This window comes from Palaemon carinicauda, chromosome 7, assembly GCF_036898095.1.
Source record: "Palaemon carinicauda isolate YSFRI2023 chromosome 7, ASM3689809v2, whole genome shotgun sequence".
NCBI lineage: Eukaryota > Metazoa > Arthropoda > Malacostraca > Decapoda > Palaemonidae > Palaemon > Palaemon carinicauda.
The window spans coordinates 131035056-131056488 of NC_090731.1; the positions used below are offsets into that span (position 1 = coordinate 131035056).

At 35.0% G+C, this 21433-nt stretch overlaps 1 protein-coding gene across 2 annotated transcripts in view; it reads right to left on the reverse strand.

The window, feature by feature from the left end:
• Positions 1–21433, reverse strand: part of LOC137643635 (glycoprotein-N-acetylgalactosamine 3-beta-galactosyltransferase 1-like) — a 40393-nt gene that overhangs the window by 6311 nt on the left and 12649 nt on the right. The window contains exons 1-6 of one of the 2 annotated variants that reach the window (XM_068376352.1): positions 15108–15390; positions 8871–9052; positions 4243–4303; positions 3473–3593; positions 1098–1341; positions 523–658 (exon numbers count right to left, since the gene is read on the reverse strand). In XM_068376352.1, the coding sequence (XP_068232453.1) occupies positions 523–658; positions 1098–1341; positions 3473–3593; positions 4243–4303; positions 8871–9041 (733 nt within the window). In that variant the 5' untranslated portion in view covers positions 9042–9052; positions 15108–15390. Of the gene's footprint in view, positions 1–522; positions 659–1097; positions 1342–3472; positions 3594–4242; positions 4304–8870; positions 9053–15107; positions 15391–21433 lie in introns of those variants that run through there. The other variant, XM_068376351.1, reaches the window with a different exon arrangement.

A 21433-nucleotide genomic window follows, 5' to 3' on the forward strand; every position in this document is an offset into this window, starting at 1 on the left:
ATATATATATATATATATATATATATATATATATATATATGTATACATCACACTACAACTTCATAACAAAGGCCTCCTCAGACATTTACTTACTCATGTCTGTGGTTTTGCCAGTTTTCATCACCATGCTGGGCAGTGCGGAATGGTGATGGTGGTAGATTTACGTCTGATCGCTCATAGCAAACCAACCTGCTAGTACAGCTTTGGGGGGGATCATGTCACCATTTAAGGTATCCCCGCTCAGAGGAGTATATATATATATATATATATATATATATATATATATATATATATATATATATATATATATATATATATATATATATATATATATATATATATGTATGTATGTATATAATAAAATATCATGAGGTAACAGAATAAACAAGGTCTGTAAAACTGTAATGAACAACTTATCTCATGACGTGAAGATGACTGAAAAGGAGGTTAGAGGTTTCCTGTAAAACCTATGTATATCTCTCGATTCTATCGTCTGCTTATCTGTCTGTCTGTATGGCTTACCTAAATTGACATCCTCAACGCCTTTGTTTTCCAATGACGGGCACAAGGTTTGATCTTCGAGTTGCAGGGCCTCAGTGACGAATTTACTGACAGCTTCTCTGCTAAGGACGTAACCTCCCCCACCTGACATGAAGCCCTTTTGAACAAAGCAAAAGAAAGGATTATTATTAAAAAGAAGAAGGAAGGCAATTGTGGGGATAGAGATTGTTACAGAAAAAATAAGATCAATGAGCAAAAGATACATGCGGACATCTAGGAGGATAAAATTTCTAGCAATTATAAAAAGATAGAAACTGAAATAAAAAAAGGAATAAACAAGATACCAATAAGTATATAGAGAAAAATGATAAATAATGATGATATTACAAAATTAAGAATTAAAAAAGTGGAGTGAAAGGGGCTATAATTATGTGAGAATGGGCACTAGATCACGAATATATACTACATAAAAATATCGTATATGCGTAAAGCCTCTATGAACACTGTATGCAAGTGTATCCCCTTCCCCTCTTCCTTAAATAATTACTTTTTTCCTTTTCTTTTCCACAGGGAACATCATCCAAGCATATTCCTACCTGTTTAACAAGTTTCTTGAATTTGACTCCGTAATAAACCGGTTCTTCCGGATCTTTATCGAGAAGAAAATATCTCAGGTTCTCTACAATGACGTAGGTATCATCGTCAGCCTTCAGGTACCAGTCGTAAGACGGATAATGTCGGTGAAGATGGGTCAAGGCGGCCTTCGTTTTCGCCCAAAGGTAAACGTAACCTTCGGGCACGTTCAGAAGCTCTGGTTGAAGCTCCGCGTGACTCTTCGTGCTGAAAAGGGCAACAGAAAAGGGAATCAGAAATGTTTCGAACGCTTATCAACTATAATAGTCAACAGAAAAACAATTATGTAGAAAGGTTCATCATGATTTTTTTTAATATTATTCTGAATATAAAACATATAATCCATCGCTATCTTATGGACACATGGGTATGCAGTAATCTTAAGCCATGCGCGCTCTCTCTCTCTCTCTCTCTCTCTCTCTCTCTCTCTCTCTCTCTCTCTCTCTCTCTCTCTCTCTCTCTCTCTCCCTCAACAAGTTATTCATCGTTTCTCAATACAAAGAAAAACAGGCCTTCTTACTGGACTTCTTTTTGTGAATATACAAAGATAATGTCCAAGATCTTTAGCCATATATTCTTGTCTTTGAAACAGTGAAGAACTATGAAAAAATACGGAATTCTAAATAGGTGAGTCGTGCATAATGTATACTTTTAATTTGAAATTTTCCAAATGAAAGCATCTGGAGGTGCAATGAAATATGTGTCGTACTCAATAGGAACTTTGAACTTGGCATTTTCAATGCTGCGTTCACAAACCTCACGCCATAGAACAAAAGGCAGAAGGCTTTGTGGCCGTTTGCATATCATAATTGGCTCGATTATTATCCTCTTTGTTAATGGGGATTGATATTGCATAATCTAAGTGCATAAGACTAAATTGTATACAAAAGTGTACATATATTGAATAAATATACATGTACATCCTGTTTAACGGAATGTAAGTATGGGAGAAAGAGGCAAAGAATAAATAAAAATTAATATAGGCACACACTCATGTAAGTTACTTGTGGGCAATTACTTGCTAAAACTTTAAAGAAAACGCGAGAGCATCAACGATCAAGACAAACTTCGTAATCTGATATATCGATTTGTCATTTATGGATACATTTTCCCTTTAGGAGAGCTACTACAGGTAAATCAAAACACTATCCAGAACTGAACAGTGAATAAATTGTTGCTAGATTGTTTATACATTCGAAAGGAGTTATCATCCTCTTCCTTCATTCAAATTCTACATAAACGTGATTATAAGAGAAGGATGCTAATTCAGACAACATTCGTATTAGGGCAATATAGTCACGCCTAAATAACTAAATCTAACTTTAGTTCAGAAATTGCGCGTCTTCAGGAAAGGTTGCAGATATTTTCGCAAATTTGAATCATTTTGAGTTTTCCACCTAGAATAAGTAACTTTCTTCTAAGCATTCTGCTGCTTTTGGTCGAGTTCTGACATGATTCTAAGTCTTACATCATTATCGGTGCTATTGGAAGCTTACAAACAAACTTTCAAGAATGGAAGTTTTATTGATGTATTTCAGGTGACATTATAAATTGTTTATGAAAAGAAACAATCATCAAGAAGAAGAAGATAAAGAACTCAATAAATGTTGAGTTGTGGAGTTAAAAGTCAACATAAAAATGTAAACATTTGTAAATGTCTTGAAAAACATCTCATAACAATGTGTTGGCGAGCATAAACACTGAAAATTCCAGCCTACCATTGATATTTTCTTTAGTATTCATTTTTCTATTTCGCATTTTCCGCCAAGTAACAAGTCTGTATTTATTAAATATATTAAAAACGAGTGTCTGACGCTATATATATATATATATATATATATATATATATATATATATATATATATATATATATATATATATATACATAAATATATACTGTATATACACACACACACACACACACACATATATATATATATATATATATATATATATATACATATATATATATATATATATATATATATATATATATATATATATATATATATATATATAAAATAATATATATATATATATATATATATATATATATATATATATATATATATATATATATATATATTGTTCTGGTCAAGCTCAGTGGCATTGCGAAACGTATAACTACTCAGTCTTTCCCCATCCCTCGGATAGGGGGAGAGGGAGCAGCCATACCCTGGTGAGAGTTGGTACCCTGAGTGCAAATGGGGAGGGGGTGGTAAGGATTGAATCTGTGTGAGTGTTGTGTGCATATCTATCTAAATATTTAGCTGTAATTTTTACGGGTCGCGTACACTAGCTTATCTTAGAGTACCTTTATGAACAAACATCAACTCACCTGAAAAAAACAGTTTTGTCGCATCGCTGGCCCCAAGTATTCTTCACATGCAGAGCAGTCTGGTGTGTGGTGGGCCCAGTCAGGATGTAACATAGAACTCGGGGCCCGTCAAGAGGCATTCCTGAGAAGAAGGATACAAGAGAATGTGGTATCGCTGTGCTGTAAACAGTTGGCAGAACTCAACGCAAACATTTGTCCCTTCTCTGTTATTTGGTTCAATGACGTCTTTGTCTGGTCGTTTTATTATATGTTCATGTATGGTTAAACCACTTTGGTCTGGAATAAGGCTAAAACTTTTTCAAAAGAGTCCACAGTGGAAGACAGAGATTTAAATTTTTAGTTATGACGATTGCTCGTTCTCATGGAAATAGATATATATGAAAAGTGCATATTTTGATGAAATTTGCATATTTCGAAGAGAAGTAATATATTTAATTGGAATTTTCATATTTTGAGAACTAACATATTTAAATGAAATTTTCATATTTGGATGGATAAAATATATTTTGAAGAAAAGTACACATTTTGATGAAAATTAAGAAAAATTATGAAAATTATATAATTTGAAGAAAATTACATGTGAAGTCATTATAAAGACTTTTTTGTAAATACACAATAAATCAGATAGCTTCGCAAATTATAAGCCCAAACTGAGAAATATTACATATCAGAAAAGTCATAAAAAGAATGAGAGAGAGAGAGAGAGAGAGAGAGAGAGAGAGAGAGAGAGAGAGAGAGAGAGAGAGAGAGAGAGAGAGAGATCCACATACTTCTCGAATACGCAATTTGGCGTTTTGATGAACTGGTCTCGTTGTACTCATACTCCCACGGCTGTCAAAGAAAACAAAATAAACTATAAGTTTTTTGACAAACATAAACTTTTGTCATTTTTTTCTCTATAAGTTAATAGCGGAAATTACCGGTGCAAAGGTACATAGACCTGAACACGTAGTCAGAGCATTCTTTTACATATATATATATATATATATATATATATATATATATATATATATATATATATATATATATATATATATATATTTATATATATATATGTGTGTGTGTGCATGTGTGTATATAAATGTTTGTTTGCTTATACTTATACATATGTATGTATATATATATATATATATATATATATATACATATATATATATATATATATATATATATATATATATATATATATATATATATATATATATTTATATATATATATGTATATATATATATATATATATATATATATATATATATATATATATATATATATATGTGTGTGTGTGTGTATATATGCGTATATTTAAGTGTGTGTGTGTGCATGTGTGTATATAAATGTTTGTTTGCTTATACTTATACATATGTGTATATATATACATATATATATATATATATATATATATATATATATATATATATACATATATATATATTTATATATATATATATATATATATATATATATATATATATATATATATATATATGTATGTATGTATGTATATATATATATATGTGTGTGTGTGTGTGGATGTATATATAAGAATATATGTAGGGTCCCAAGAAGTTTGAGATCCATCCATGCGAGGGAAAGCGTTTAAAAACCCCAACCACACCAACGCATGGATGCCGCAGATGACTGCGGATAGAGCATCCGCCAATCCGCGAGGAATCCATATCATTTGCGTACTGTGACCCAGAGTCAATATTGACTCTGCTGTGACCATGGCAGGCCTTGTTTGTGTATGTTCCCCACATCTGCTGTGGTCTGCCACTTAATTTTAAAAGTGATTGCATGAACCAGAGGATTGAACAATCCGTGCTGAGGAGAAAAATCCATGTATAATTACTCTCTCCGAATTACATCCGCCATCCTCCGTACTTTATCTGCGGATTTTGTATGTAGAAAGTACGGAGAGAGTACGAAAATACGTGGATAAAATGTAATAACACGATGCGACTAGGTCTTATCAGAAAATTGGGCTGGACATCACTGGTTTATTATGACAAGCTTATATACATACGGTTGAGGATAGCAATGACATAAATACTTTAACAATATGAAACATAAAATGGCCAGCTTAAACAGGTTTTTCTAATATCAGAGAGAGAGAGAGAGAGAGAGAGAGAGAGAGAGAGAGAGAGAGAGAGAGAGAGAGCAATCGCATTACAGTGTATGGGCGTGTATGAAATACATTTGCATTACAGTACAAAGGTTTAGGAGAGAGTATGTATGCCAGCGGAGAAAGTACAGATACTGGCTGAGGTAGTAAATTAGGATGTCAGCGAAGGCGCAGATACAGAGAACTACGATAGTAGAGCCCAAACTTTGCACTCAATCCTTGCATTTGATTCCAGAATATCTTCTCTATATGAAAATTTTATTTCTACTATGTTAGTTATTATATCCAGAATTTATATTTTTAATCATGATATAAAATGTATGTAATAACGATAAAACAATAAAATTTGTGTATAATATAATGCTAAATCTGATTAGTAGACGTAAAGTAAATACACACATTTCCAAATTATTTATAATTCGAGTGAGGTTTATTACAAGATATGAAAGTAAGTGACAGATATTAAATGTCTCTTTCATTCCTATTATTATCATGAATAATATGATATTCTTAAAAAAAGATGATAACATCAATAAAACCCTTTAAACTTATGACTGTTTAGCGCAGTTTGATGTTTTTGGCTATTGAGTTTCGTCGAGTTTCTTATATATATATATATATATATATATATATATATATATATATATATATATATATATATATGTATATATATATATATATATATATATATATATATATATATATATATATATATATATATATATATATATAGCCACGTCTATCATGGTCTCTAGACCTCCTTTTTGTTTGACAGTTGTCAAATTTTGTTTAGTTCGTCGAGTACGTCTTTCCAAGTTATGCTGTGTGTGAATTTTCCTTTAGCGCTAGCTCCTAATGTATAAAGGACATTTTTATAGTCTCTTGCAATGAAGCATCTTCTCACTTAGGTTGATTTCGTGTATACTGTTGTCTTGAACTGGTCGCCTTACTATTTAACTAGAATATCGGTATCAATGGGAGAAGTAGTCGAAAGACTCCATGTGGTGGTCATATTCCCAAAAGATAAAAACACACAAAATTCTATGCTCCTCACGTGCATGAAGGGATTCCTTATAATGTCTGGCATTGGAATTAGGTTTATAGACAGGAAAGCAGATGAGACTGACAAAGCTATGAACTCAGGAACTGTCTATGGTGTAAGAATTGCTCATAGAATAATTAATGAAATCTCTACTGGGGCAAAGAAGAAGCATATACCCATTAAAAAGAGAGATGGATCTGTTATAACAACAGAAGATGAAGAAAGGCAACGGTGGATGGAACACTTTAGTGAGGTCATGAATAGGAGATATGAAGGGAATAATTTGATTGATATACCTGAAGCTGATGAAGACCTTGATGTGCCCATGAATGAATTCAGTGTGTTTGAAGTCGAGGCCATCATTAAAAAAACTAAAGAGATGGAAAGCCCCTGGGTACAATGGAATAACTGCTGAGATGATTTTGGCCGAAAATGAAGTGACTCTCAGAATAATTAAAAGATTATTTTGTTGAATGTGGATTGAAGAGGCAAAACCTGATGAATGGGAACTAGGAGTGTTGGTTAAAATGGCAAAAAAGACACCTGACAAAATGCAATGATTACAGAGGCATCACACTTACGTCAGTTGTTATAAAAACATATAGTATACTCAATCTAAAGAGACTAAAGAGGAAGATTGATGAAAAGCTGAGAGAAGAACAAGCAGGATTTAGGAAGTGTGGAAGTTGTTCTGACCAAATTTTCCTTTTAAGATATGAGGTACAATAATGTGTAGAATATAGAAATCCACTTTTGATGGCATATGTGGATTATGAAATAGCCTTTGATAGAGTGCAGCTGTCAATTTTGTGGAGTCCTGCGTTATCATGGAGTTCCTCTTGATTATGTAAATTTTATTAAGTCTGTTCACGAGCAGAGAAAATGCATAATTAATGTTAGTGGAGTCCTATCAAATGAATTTCCAGTGAACAGTAGAGTACTTCAAGGAATGTGTTGTCACCTATGTTGTTTATCCTCCTCATGGATTTTGTAACGTATACAACAGTTGGGGATGGTGGAGAAAGATTGGTCTGGATTGATAACTGGAAATTAGCTGACCTAGAGTTTGCTGATGACACTGTCCTTATTAGCAAAACACCAAAGAAATTGCAAAGCTTGCTTACCAGAATGCATGAAATATCACATGAGGTTGGGCTCAAGATTAATAGAAGAAAGACAGAAGTGATGAGAACGAATTACATACAATGGAAGATGAAATATCACTGAAAGGAAAACGGATTAGTAAGGTGGAATCATTTAATTATTTATAAACTATAATATCTAATACATTATCTTAAGAATTGGAGTTTAATGAAAGATTGAAAAAAAGCGAATCAGACAATGGCTAGGTTAAGTAAAATTTGGAAATCAAATCGCCTATTACCTTTAAAAATCAATTTAGTGAGATCGGTGTTACTGTATGGATGTGAGGTGTGAAATGAAAATGAAACAATATGCAAGAGATTATGTAGATTTGAGAACAAATCCCTCGGAAGATTATTAGGAGTTAAGTGGCAGGGCAGGATTAGAAACGATGCTATAAGAGAAATTACTCGGACCCCATACTGAACGTGCTCGAGATCATGGTGAGTGGTAGATGGAGATGGTTTGGGCATGCTCTTCGCACTCCCCGAGAGAGGTTAGTTCACCAAACTTTCAACTGGGCTCCACAAGGTACTAGAATAGTTGGATGACCCAGACCTACATGGATGATGACTATGAAGCGTGAAGTAGGAGATGATGAGGGGAGAAGTATTGATTTAAATTCTCAAGATAGAGACGACTGGCGAAATGTAACCGAGGCCCTTTGCGTCAATAGGCATAGGAGATATTTATATAGCTAACTTTACCTACGGATGCCCTTGTGGGCTCCAACATTCAAAGGCAACTCTTAATGTTCAAAGTGAAAAATTAATTTATATATATATATATATATATATATATATATATATATATATATATATATATATATATGTGTGTGTGTGTGTGTGTGTGTGTGTGTGTGTGTTGTGTGTATATATATATATATATATATGTGTGTGTGTGTGTGTGTGTGTGTGTATATATATATATATATATATATATATATATATATATATATATATATATATATATATATATATATATATATATATATATATATATATATATATATATTCAGAGGCAAAGAAAGACATCAATCAATATAAAAGACGAAAGTCAGTCCCATTTCGTAGAAATACAACCTAATTACCTCATTCCGCTGCATCCCGTTATCGCCATACATGTGGACTGAGACGTCTCCTCTTCGAACTGTGCTCATCTCGCCCGTGAAAGCCACGAAGATGTGCAGAAAAATTCCCAGCGAGAATCCCAGGAAGAACGTGGACACAGTTCGACCTAACGACCGTAGACTTCTCACCATTTCGTCAGCGGCTGGAGGAAAGAAAATACGAAGATTACAGTTAGTGCGCATCATCTGCTGAAATAATCTTATGTGAATCTATTATGGTAAGTTCAGTTTAGCGACAATTAGTTTAAATGGTTTATATCAATCGTAGAGGCATCTTTAATCAACACGGACAGAAAACTTCATTTTTCTTTCGTTTCATTATCAGGTTATTTGTGGATGATACACATTTTCTTATTATTTGAAATATATTTGTGTATATATACCAATGCAAGACGATGGAAATTTTAATGAAAATTTAGGATGACTGCTCCAAAAAAATAAAATAAGGTCCTACTGATAAAACTGGTAAATCCATGCTCGTGTTGAGAGCGCAATAATTGTTTCGATGGTTAAAATGAAATTTAAAAATATATCCGCGAGTAAAGAAAATGAGAAATAAAACAATTCAAAGTCTGGGAAAAATAAAAAAAATAATCCTCTCCTTTATATTGTAATAAAGAGCAACGTCTCTCTCTCTCTCTCTCTCTCTCTCTCTCTCTCTCTCTCTCTCTCTCTCTCTCTCTCTCTCTGTATGTATATATACAGTATACACACACACACACACACACACACACACACACACACACATATATATATATATATATATATATATATATATATATATATATATATATATATATACAGTACATAAAGGTACCAGCCACCCATTGAGATACTACCGCTAGCGGCTAGAGAGTTACTGGGTCATTTTTCTTTTGTTTACACAATCTCTTCTTTCCTATTACACCCCTTGAATGAAGAACAATTTTTCGGTTATATTGGTAATTCATGAAATTAGAAAAATTAAAATCTGAAAGGACGCATTATCGTCACAGTATTTATGCCTTCTGTTGGTTTAGCACTCGTCATTATCATCATCATCATCTCGTCCTACGCTTATTGACGCAAAGGGCCTCGGTTAGATTTCGTCAGTCTTCTCTATCTTGAGCTTTTAATTCAATACTTCTCCACTCATCATCTCTTACTACGCGCTTCATAGTCCTCAGCCACGTAGGACTGGGACTTCCAAGTCTTCTAGTGCCTTGTGAAGCCCAGCTGAACGTTAGGTGAACTAATCTCTCTTGGGGAGTGCGAAGAGCATGCCCAAACAATCTCCATCCACATATGGCACCCGAGTAATCTCTCTTATAGTTTCATTTCTAAATCTATCCTGCCATTTAACTCCCAATATCCTTCTGAGGGCTTTGTTCTCAAATCTACTAAATCTGTTGGCGATTGTTTCATTGTCATACCATGACTCATGTTGCCTAGAGTAACACCGACCTCATTAAACTAATATGTAGTCTGAGTTTACATAAAATTTCAGGCGATTCGATTCTCAAAACTTTATTTAACCTAGCTATCGTCTTTTTATAATCTTTCACTAAACTCAAATGCTTAAGACCCTGTATTAGAGATCATAGATCCTAAATACTTGAATGATTCTACCTCAATAATGCTTTCTCCTTCCAATAATGTTTCATTTTCCATTGCATATTCCGTTCTCATCATCTCTGTCTTTCTTCTATTTATCTTCAGCCTAACTTCGTGTGATATTTCATGCATTATAGTAAGCAAGCATTGCAAAATCCGGTGGTGTTCTGCTAATAAGGATAACATCATCAACATACTCTAGCTCTGCTAATTTCCTATTACCAATCCAGTCCAATCCTTCTCCACCATCCCCAAGTGTTCTATGAATTACAAAATCCATGAGGAAGATAAGCAACATAGGTGACAACACATTCCCGTGGAGTACTCCGCTGTTCACTGGAAATTCATTTGATATGCTCAAGAACAGACTTAATCAAATTCACATATTTCAGAGAAATTCTATAATAACAGAGGACTCCACAAAATTGGCCGGTACACACTATCACAGGCTTTTTCATAGTCGACAAATGACACCAATAGTGGATTTCTACTGTATATTTTACGCATTGCTGTCTCAAAATGAAAATTTGGTCAGTACAACTTCTATCTTTTCTAAATCTTGCTATATCAATTTTGTAAAGTACCGGCATATATATGAGAGAGAGAGAGAGAGAGAGAGAGAGAGAGAGAGAGAGAGAGAGAGAGAGAGAGAGAGAGAGAGAGAGAGAGAGAGAGAGTATCGAAAAAAATTACTGCTGTCATTAGTAGGCTGTACGTCCACTGCTTTTCTTTAACTGAGGACTAACTATATGTCTAAGCTGAATAATGATATAAAGATGAAGAATGCAAATCTCCTCTATATAATAAAGAGCAAGTGCCTAGTTATATATATATATATATATATATATATATATATATATATATATGTATATAGATAGATATATATATATATATATATATATATATATATATATATATATATATATATATATAATATAGATATAGATATATATATATATATATATATATATATATATATATATATATATATATATATATATATATATATATCTCCACCTTACCCGAGAGACGAAGAGGGCGTGAACGGAAACAAATATATATATATATATATATATATATATATATATATATATATATATATATATATATATATGTATATATTTGTTTCCGTTCACGCCCTCTTCGTCTCTCGGGTAAGGTGGAGAGGAAGTAGTCATATTCTGTTGGGAGGGGGGTGCGTGTGTGTCCATATCTTTCAGATTATATGGACATCATCTTTTACGGGCTGCGTACACTAGTGGTTAATAAGGTACATGGATTTTGTAAGTAGTATGTTGGCCAGGGCACCAGCCACCCATTGAAATACTACTGCTAGAGAGTTATTGGTTCCTTTGACTAGCCAGACCGTACTACATAGGATCTCTTTCTCTAGGTACGGTTCATTTTCTTTGCCTACACATACACCGACTACTATGAGATTCAGGGCCTCTGTAACACGGTTTTTTGGACTTTGCTCCTTATCAAAGCATCGGGTGTAGCTGAAAGTTGACATATGTATATTTTACAACCACACACAAATTTTGTCAGCATTATCAATAACCTAAACCCGATGGTTTTAATTTTTATAGAGTAAAAATGATCCAGCCGACGCCATGGCCAGTGATACCGAGCCAAGAGTCGAAAACATTCATTACGTAAGCAATGTAAACACCTTTGGACAAAATTTTGCCCCGCCCATCCACCAGACACCCATTCACCTTCTTCCATCTGCTCTGAAACCCATAACAGTCAAGAATGGCTAACAGGATTTGGAATTGCCCCCATGGTTGCAAACCTGCATTTGTCTTACGACTTGCAACTTTATACAGTCATGAGAAAGCCCTTGGCCATATCTAGTATAGCCTGAATAGGTAATTATTCAGTTTCTAGTTTAAATCCAATGTTTATGGTCTGATTTGTATTTAGCGTAACATGATTATAATACTTGTAATGTCATTCAGGCTTTTGAACATTTCCATTAACTATTCACTATGCCGCCAAGAGAGAGAGAGAGAGAGAGAGAGAGAGAAAGAGAGAGAGAGAGAGAGAGAGAGAGAGAGAGGGAGGGAGAGAGAGAGAGATTGTATGTAAACAGTCTTTATATAACTTTTTTGTTAAAATAAGATTTTTGTGCTAAAATCTCCATCAGACCAACGGATCATCCGATGTAATTTTTTTTCTTCTTCTTAGGCCGTACGAACGTGCTGGCTATGTTTTGGGCATGACTGCATTTTGTAAATAAATCATGAATAGTTTTAGGAGTTTTATTTGTACATCTAATGGGAATCTATAGAAGTAAAGTGAACATAATTCATTTATCCTTTAAAATATTTACTACATGTAGCAAAACAAATAGAAGTAAAGATGATAATGCAATGAAGGAATGATACCATACTTTATCTTTAGCTTCAACGTCGGCAATAACATACCCAGTTGCCATAATTTGTCAGCTTAATGAAATAACCTATCATCTAATGTTAAACTTAATTTCTGAGGAGGCCATGGCTTATTGCACAGTGAAAAAACATGACAAAGATTTTATGAATGGCGGAACAATACATAGATGTGGGTGGGGTATCAGTGCTGGCGTAGTAATACTACTGTAGCAGTACTGCCGCAACAGTAGTATGCATGAATTAAACGTTTAGGCCAACTGCTGGGATCATTGAGGATCATTTAGCACTTCTTACAACTACTCGAGAAATGAGTTTTTATAGCCAGAATTTGAATTTTCTGATCCAACAATCCCCATGATAGCCTTCAGTGTTATCCTGATTCATAACGAGGCCAAAGTGGGTGGAGTCTCATGAAGTCATCATCCTGACGATAATTATTGGTGAAGGTTTAAAGTGAAAATACGGTACCGGCTATCTTTTTTTTTACAGTAAATAGGTAGGTAGATAGACAATGAATAAAAATTGCTTGACATTGGATATAGCAGTTATCAAATCAAGCTGGTCTACTACGTTTTGGAAAATTACCAACTATTCCATACACTTTGTCAATCTGATTATGACCTATAAAGTAGACTGTAATTTCTTAGGAAACTTATTTTGGGAGTTAGACAAATAATCGAAGTGTTTTTGTATTTATTAACATATTTTGTTTGTTTGTTCATTATGACAATTCTCAGTGGAGAGGTTTCAGAGTTCATAAAGGTGTACTGCTTTGCTTTTATTTACACTTTTGTGTTATTGTTGGCAGAGGTATAGCCTTCGTTACGTATAACCAATCATCGATCGAGAAAGAGAGAAGAAATGCCATCATAAGTTACGTAACGAGTGCGTTCGAAACCTTTTCTCTGAGTAAGTTGGCCCGTCTTCAAAAATCGTCACTTTTACTTAATAAAGTACCAAATTTATTCAACCTACGTAATGCAGAATATAGTCAAAATTTATGTGTAGATATAATGTGCATTCTGAATAAGCGTTATATTTATGAAATTCATAGAAAAAAAGTTATTGCGAAAAAACCGTGTTACAGGGGCCCTGAATCTCATAGTAGTCTTGCCTATTCTTTATACATTCTCCGGTCTACATACACCTGAGAACACTGAGATTACCCAGCAATTGTCCTTCGCTCAAGGGTTAACTACTACACTGTAATTGTTCAGTGCCTACTTTTCACTTAGGGTAGAAGAGACTATTTAACTATGGTAAGCAGCTCTTCTATAAGAAAGACTCTAAAATCAAACCATGACTCTCTAGTTTTGGGTAGTGCCATAGCCTCTGTACCATTGTCTTGCGTTGTCTTGGGGTAGAGTTCTCTTACTTGAGGGTACGCTATTCCATCTTATTATTCTTTCACCTGTTTTATTTTTCATGTTTTTATAGTTTATATATAAAATATCTATTCTAATAATGTTACTGTTCTTAAATGTTTATCTTAATTGTTCATCACTTCTCCTTTTGTTTATTTATTTAATTATTTCTTAACCTCACTGGGCTATTTCTCCCTGTTGGAGTCCTAGCTTTTCCAACTAGGGTTGTAGCTTAGCTAATAATAATAATAATAATAATAATAATAATTATTATTATTATTATTATTATTATTATTATTATTATTGCCAAAACTTAGTAGGCCTATTCATAATTCTAATACTGTATGTAATCATGCTAGAATAAGAAGTGAATTCCTTTATATACAAATAGCGTCTAAGTGTGGAAACAAGTGCGCCCATTTATAAAAACTTTATAAATTCTATATTCATTAGGGAAATCTGGTGTGGGGTGCTAAACGGTGCACTGAAACGCTTCGTAGTGTACGTATGGACAAAATGAAGACAAGGGGATATTAATAACAACTCTAGGTAACTATATAATGTCGATGATGAACACTTGAATAGTATGAAGATGAGATTTGGCATGACGTCTTTGGGGTCTTTTGTAAATTGTTTATATATTTTCAATTCAAACTTCCATAGTTAAAGACTATCCAGATTTATCTTAATATAATAAGATTAATGGTTAAGGATAAATAGTTCTGTCATATGCCTACTGAACTACGATTGTCGGGTAAGTGACCAATTAATACCCCTAATTTCAGTGATTACGAAAAAAAAAAAAAACTATCGAATAAATCTATCACAAACTCTGTTTTACTTACCTGCTCCCAAACTCCTTCAAAAAATATTTGAATATTTGAGCGTTCCGTTAGTTCACTTCCAGTTTATACAAGGTAATAAATAACAGTAGCACTCTAGAGTATTCCATTTTGAAACAAGCCCTTTGCAATAGCCAAAATATTATCTTGTGATCGCAAATCAGTTTACTAAAAGATAACGCCTACATTTCAACAAAGCTTTGGAGAAATACACAGTACGTCTAAATATCAAGCGTTACTCGCAGAGGCCACTCGTAGTCTACCTTCGTGGGACCGTAAGGGGCGATTGCTCTGAGGCCAGTTGCCCGCTACTTATCATCATCCTCCTTTGCAGGTTGCAAGTCGTAATTTTATATCATATTTCAGTAACTAATCCCACTTTTTCCTTATGGGAATTTGAGAAAACTTGTTATATCCAGCCTTAATTCCAATCTCGTGGACATCGCTTCTCGCAAGATAAACTAAGAAGATAAACAGATTAATTTGGGTTTTTAAACTCATCAGGAAATAGGTGGTGGCAGGTAGCCCACTCCACAGGGAGTCTTTCGAGTGTGACCGATGAGTCCGTCCATTTATTATGTACTGGATTCCCAAATTATTTTTTAAATCAAACTCTAAAGCGGTTTCTGTCATTAGTACAGGAGTAGCTTCACCGAGTTTGTTTTTGGAATAATGATACTGTACTTTTATCTGCTAATAAAAAGCCTAAACAAAATACTTAGATGATATTCGGAGGGTTAAACATGTTTCCAGTCATGGTCCAGCTAGTACATGTTGCTGCATAAGATTTATGGCTCTCTCTCTCTCTCTCTCTCTCTCTCTCTCTCTCTCTCTCTCTCTCTCTCTCTCTCTCTCTCTCTCTCTCTCGCTTTTCCGAAAACTTTTGAGTTGCCTTTGTGCATCAAAGCAGAAATTAGGCACCTAGTTAAAAGTATAAATGTATAAACTACAAATAAGCATTTGTAAAAGTAAACTTTATGTAAAACTAATTTTTCCTAATAACAGCAAAAAGAAAAAGTTGCGGATCACCGCTATGGTGGAAAGAGAGAGATAAACGGAGCAGAAAAAATGACGTGGGTGATCGTCAAAAAGATTAAGAATAACTGTTTTATATCATAAATGATGAAGAAGGTTCCTTCATAGAGTCGAGTCTGATTAGGCGAGAAAATCCCTCGTAGTCAATAACTGTAAAAAGTGTTCACGGACGGACACATGTAGGGCGTGGCTATTCGCATCACCTAGTCCTAGACTTATCTCTAGAATTTTGATTATGCTAATAATTGCCTTGATTTATGAAGAGGACGTGTACCACGTTATCTTTCTTACAGATAGTTTATTTATTTATTTTTTTTATTTTTATTTTTCCATAGTAAGATCTTTATTTTAACGTCGGTAGAATTCCACATAAAGATGAATATTCCAAGATGGATAATCCTTAGACAGCTGTTGAAAATATTCGAAACAAACTCAGATCTTCGGTATCTGTGAAAAAAAAAATCTACTTGAGCCGAATTCGTTTAGAAGATAAACTGACAATTATATAACGAGAGTAACATAACTAATAGAGGATAAAAATATATGAGACAAGATTTAAACAGTGCAATAAATTAAGACAAAGGTTTTTATTCTTGCAATTTGCATAGGCAAATATAATTGGAGAGCGTTTTCCCAATTGCTATTAGACACCCTTGTTACTCGGAAGGAAAAGTCTAACAAAACTTGTTGATACATAATAAAGTAGATTTAAGATGATAATTTGCTTTCATTCATACTAATGGAAAATTGCCCCATGAAAAGGCAATAATAACATTATCCTAACCACATTGTGATAATTGCTATTGTCAATTTGTCATCATTATTATCACTATTTCTATTAGTATTGCTATTACTAATAGTATCACTATTACTATTATTATCACCATTACTATTACAATCATTAGTATTATCAGTAGGAGTAGTTATAAAGGCAACCTGTCTCTTCTCTTGCAGAGAGAGGTTTTAGAATGTGAAACACTTCCGTTTCCAATCAGAGAACAAGCGAATGTGGTTAGCAGTCCCATTAAAACAGACACACCCCCTACAGATGGCCAAAGGAAATCACATGTTGACGTCCTCTCGATTTCAGTGAAGGTGACCCTTTACAATTTTCGCTTTAATTGTATTAGAACTGAAGACATAATTCGGGCTGATCGAAATTTCCCTCAGTTCGGAGCAGAATTATCAGATTTTACACGCCATTAATGATCTACTGTATGTATTGAACATAATACGGTTTAAATGCTTTAAGGTCATCCATGAATGGCAGAGGCAAGGGACAGTCAAGCAGGATAATGCCTTAGAGGCTGACAAAATGCATATATGATCAGCGCCCAAACTTCCCTGTCCACCCAAGCTAGGACCAAGGAGGGCCAGGCAATTGCTACTGAGGACTCAGCAGATGGACCTATACGCTTCTTCAAACCTCCCATCCTTAGCTCATAAGGATGATGGGGTTACAGCCACCAAAGGAACTGACGAGTTTGAGCGGGACTCGAACCCCAGTCTGGCGATCACCAGGCAAGGACGTTACCAACAGGTCACCACACTGGCTTATTTATAAACTTCCTGACCACATTCCAGGATAATTTCTACGTTAGAAAAGAAGCTTCCGTCTGTTTCAAAATCCTCTTTGCAACTTATGAAATGGCTGTCATTTAATGTTACAGTGTGAATTATAATTGAGTATAAGACAACGCCAAATACCGCTATACGACGATTGAAGAGTTCTTAACCCTATTCTTATGATGATTTTACATATATGACTCGTTATTTGAACCGACATGCCTTTGCATATGCAATACGCCAATTCACCCAACACAAAGGACGAGAACCAAAACCTTTTTCATTGTTCTTTTTTATCAGGATTTCCGTTACATGAAAGCTGTTTTCCTCTTCATACAAATCAGCTGCTGAATTACATATTCATTTTTTTTTCTTTTTTGACACGGCAAGAGAAACCATTTGTGACTGATAGTGGAAGTGTTTGTAAACGAAGAAATTTTAACGTGAGTGTTATGATTACGCACCTAATGCATACACTCAAGGTAGCAATCTAAACGGAGATATCTTCAATAGGACATGTGCACACGTAGGCTACATTTAGAGTGATCATTTCATATGACTATGTGAAAGGGGAAAGGCATATTTCAGCAACTAACCACTTGATTGGGATATTATTACTTCTTTCAAGCAAAAGACTAACCGAATAACTCGAAATTCTCATCTATTCTATGTATCCCAAAATAAAAAGTAAACTAAAACAAAAGGAATGAAGAGAGAGAGAGAGAGAGAGAGAGAGAGAGAGAGAGAGAGAGAGAGAGAGAGAGTATTCTATAGCTTGGTGATTATGGAAAAAAACGTCATGCAAATGCTTTACTTAACAAAAGGTGGTTAGCAAATTACTTTGTTTATGAGAGTTGGTTATCTGGTTGCTGATTCAATGGAGTAACTCGCTCAACTTCACCACAGATTGAGGTATGAGCTAATGGAAAGATCCCGCGAATTGCAAATCTGGATCATTAGTTAAGGTCCAGTCACACATGCATGTTTAGGCCAGCCGTATTATCACGTATCAAAAAGTGCACGTATAACGTCAGTACAACGCAGTTCGCTGGTTCGTGCAACGCAGTAATTGTGGAAACGTCCCAGCAACCTAGGACGTACCTTGCCGTATGAACGGTACCTCGTGGATACCTGGCGGTACGGCGAGGGCCACGTATATTGTGGGCAGCTCACAATATACGTGGGTCGTCACGTATCTGTGATTGTACTTGACTATACGTTGGGCGCACGGGAGGCCAACCTAGGGGCAACCGGAACATACGTGAACATACGTAATGTATAACGTCAGTGCTAAGGAAGCCCAACGCCATCTTCACGTATTGTGGCTGTTTCCCCGCCAAACACGCCAACCCACGCCACCGCCAGGTAGCGTTAAGGCAGCGGCGCGGCAACGTGGCTTCAGTGTGACAGAGAGAGCCGTACGGCTGGCCTAAACATGCATAAAAAAAAAAACCCTAAAACACGAAGAAACAAAGGAGCTACCAAATATAGTAAAACCAGAGCAAGTGTGAAACTTCATCCCGATAATAACCATTCGATTTCGGTTATTATTATTATTATTATTATTATTATTAAATGCTAAGCTACAACCCTAGTTGGAAAAGCAGGATGCTATAAGCCCAGGGGCCCCAACAGGAAAAATAGCCCAGTGCGGAAAGAAAATAAGGAAAAATAAAATATTTTAAAAATAGTAGTTGGATGGTGAATGACTGTCAGGTACCGCCCAGCACCCTTTTTATACCTGGGAGTATAGAGGAGGCATGCCTGGCACCAACCTCGCGCTGATATACCTCTGACGAAAGTCTGACGTAGCTCTGACGTTGCTCTGACGTAGCTCTTATGTAGCTCTGACGTAGCTCTGACGTAGCTCTGACGGCACTTGACGTACCACCTACGTCACCATACCTAGTAAAGACGTTATGCTTGCGTGACCCTTCACATACTACCTGGAAGTATGTCCATACAGTAGGTCCACATAACGTATGCACAACGTAAGTACAACGCACAACGGCTGCCACTCACGCACTACGTCACACTAACGCAGTACTAACGTCATACTGACGTGCGTAGGTGCAACGTAGGTGCAACGTTGTGCGGCACAATTCAATACCTGTGTGGGCGTGGTTAAAACGCACGTTTGGCCGCGTATGGGCATACGGGAGGACATACCGGGTGAGAACATGCATGTGTGACTGGACCTTTAGACAAATTCACTTTGATTCAGCTGCATTAAAAGACCTATGTATGAAATGTCATTTGAATTGTAAAAGTTTTCGCTTAGAGCGGTTGTGGTGACCGATGTGGGGGTCTGGTGATTGTCAGACTGGGATTCAAGTCCTGCTCAAACTTGTTATTTTCTATGGTCGCTGCAACCTCACCATCCTTGTGAGCTAAGGATGGGGGGTTTTGGGAAGTCTATAGGTCTATCTGCTGAGCCATTAGCAGCCATTGCCTGGTCCTCCTTGGACCTAGCATGGATGGAGAGGGGCTTGGGCGCTGATCATATATATATATATATATATACATATATATATATATATATATATATGCAGAAGAACCACAGTGAAAATGAAAATACGAAATATAAGATTAAGTCCTGACAAGTTTCGTGATACTTCTTCAGAGGACTGAAGAAGTATCACGAAACTAGTCAGGACTTAATCTTATATTCGTATTTTCATTTCCCCTGTGGTTCTTCTGCATCTGAGCATCACGTTTTCCTGTGATTTTACGCATATATATATATATATATATATATATATGGTCAGTTTCTAGGCATTGTCTTGCTTGATAGGGTGATATCCCTTTTCCATGCCTCTGCCATTGCCCTTAAACCTTTAATCGGGGTCGGATATTATACAACGCAGAGCCATCTATTTATGAGGAAAAATTAGATTTTATGGCGTCATATAAAAATAACTATCATGGAGGATCAGTACAGGTGATTCGAATATTATGTGATCTCTCAAAAATCAAGCTAGAATCAAATCAAGCGCCTTGAATGTTCATTAATGAGCGGCCAATGGATGTAAATTGGGCTTACAATGTCATTTGTTGTGGACGAAGACATCTGCTGTGTGGGTGCACAATAGCAAGCTCTAATTATGACTTTAGACGCGTGCCATCTGGATATGACTGTGTAATATATGTATATGTATATATATATATATATATATGTGTGTGTGTGTGTGTGTGCATATACATATATATAGATATATATATATATATATATATATAAGTGTATATATATATATATATATACAGTAATATATATATATATATATACGTGTGTGTGTGCGTGTGTGTGTGTGCGCGTCCGAAGCCTCGGACATAAAATATATAAACTAGATGTACTGTATATGTTAGTCTGATTTTAAGCAGTGAGATCATTGGCTTTTTTAAGAGTACCATCACTTATAAAATGATTCGTGAGATCATTGGACTCTTATATGTGATTTGTCTTAAAGACTTTTGTGTGTCAGTATTTTTCTATCACAGTGGAGATTTCCACAAATTTAGTTGATTCAACATATTGACCGAACAACTATGCCTTCTTTACTCATTAAAAGAGTCAGTAGTACTCGAACTATCACAAGATTAATAGGATACCCGAGGGTATCCTCTCTGTGAAAAGTGTAAATACGAACTTTTTGTAATAAGGTGAAAAATAACGTATGTTCTGATGTATCATTATCCACTGACACGGGACTTATATATTAGTATACGCG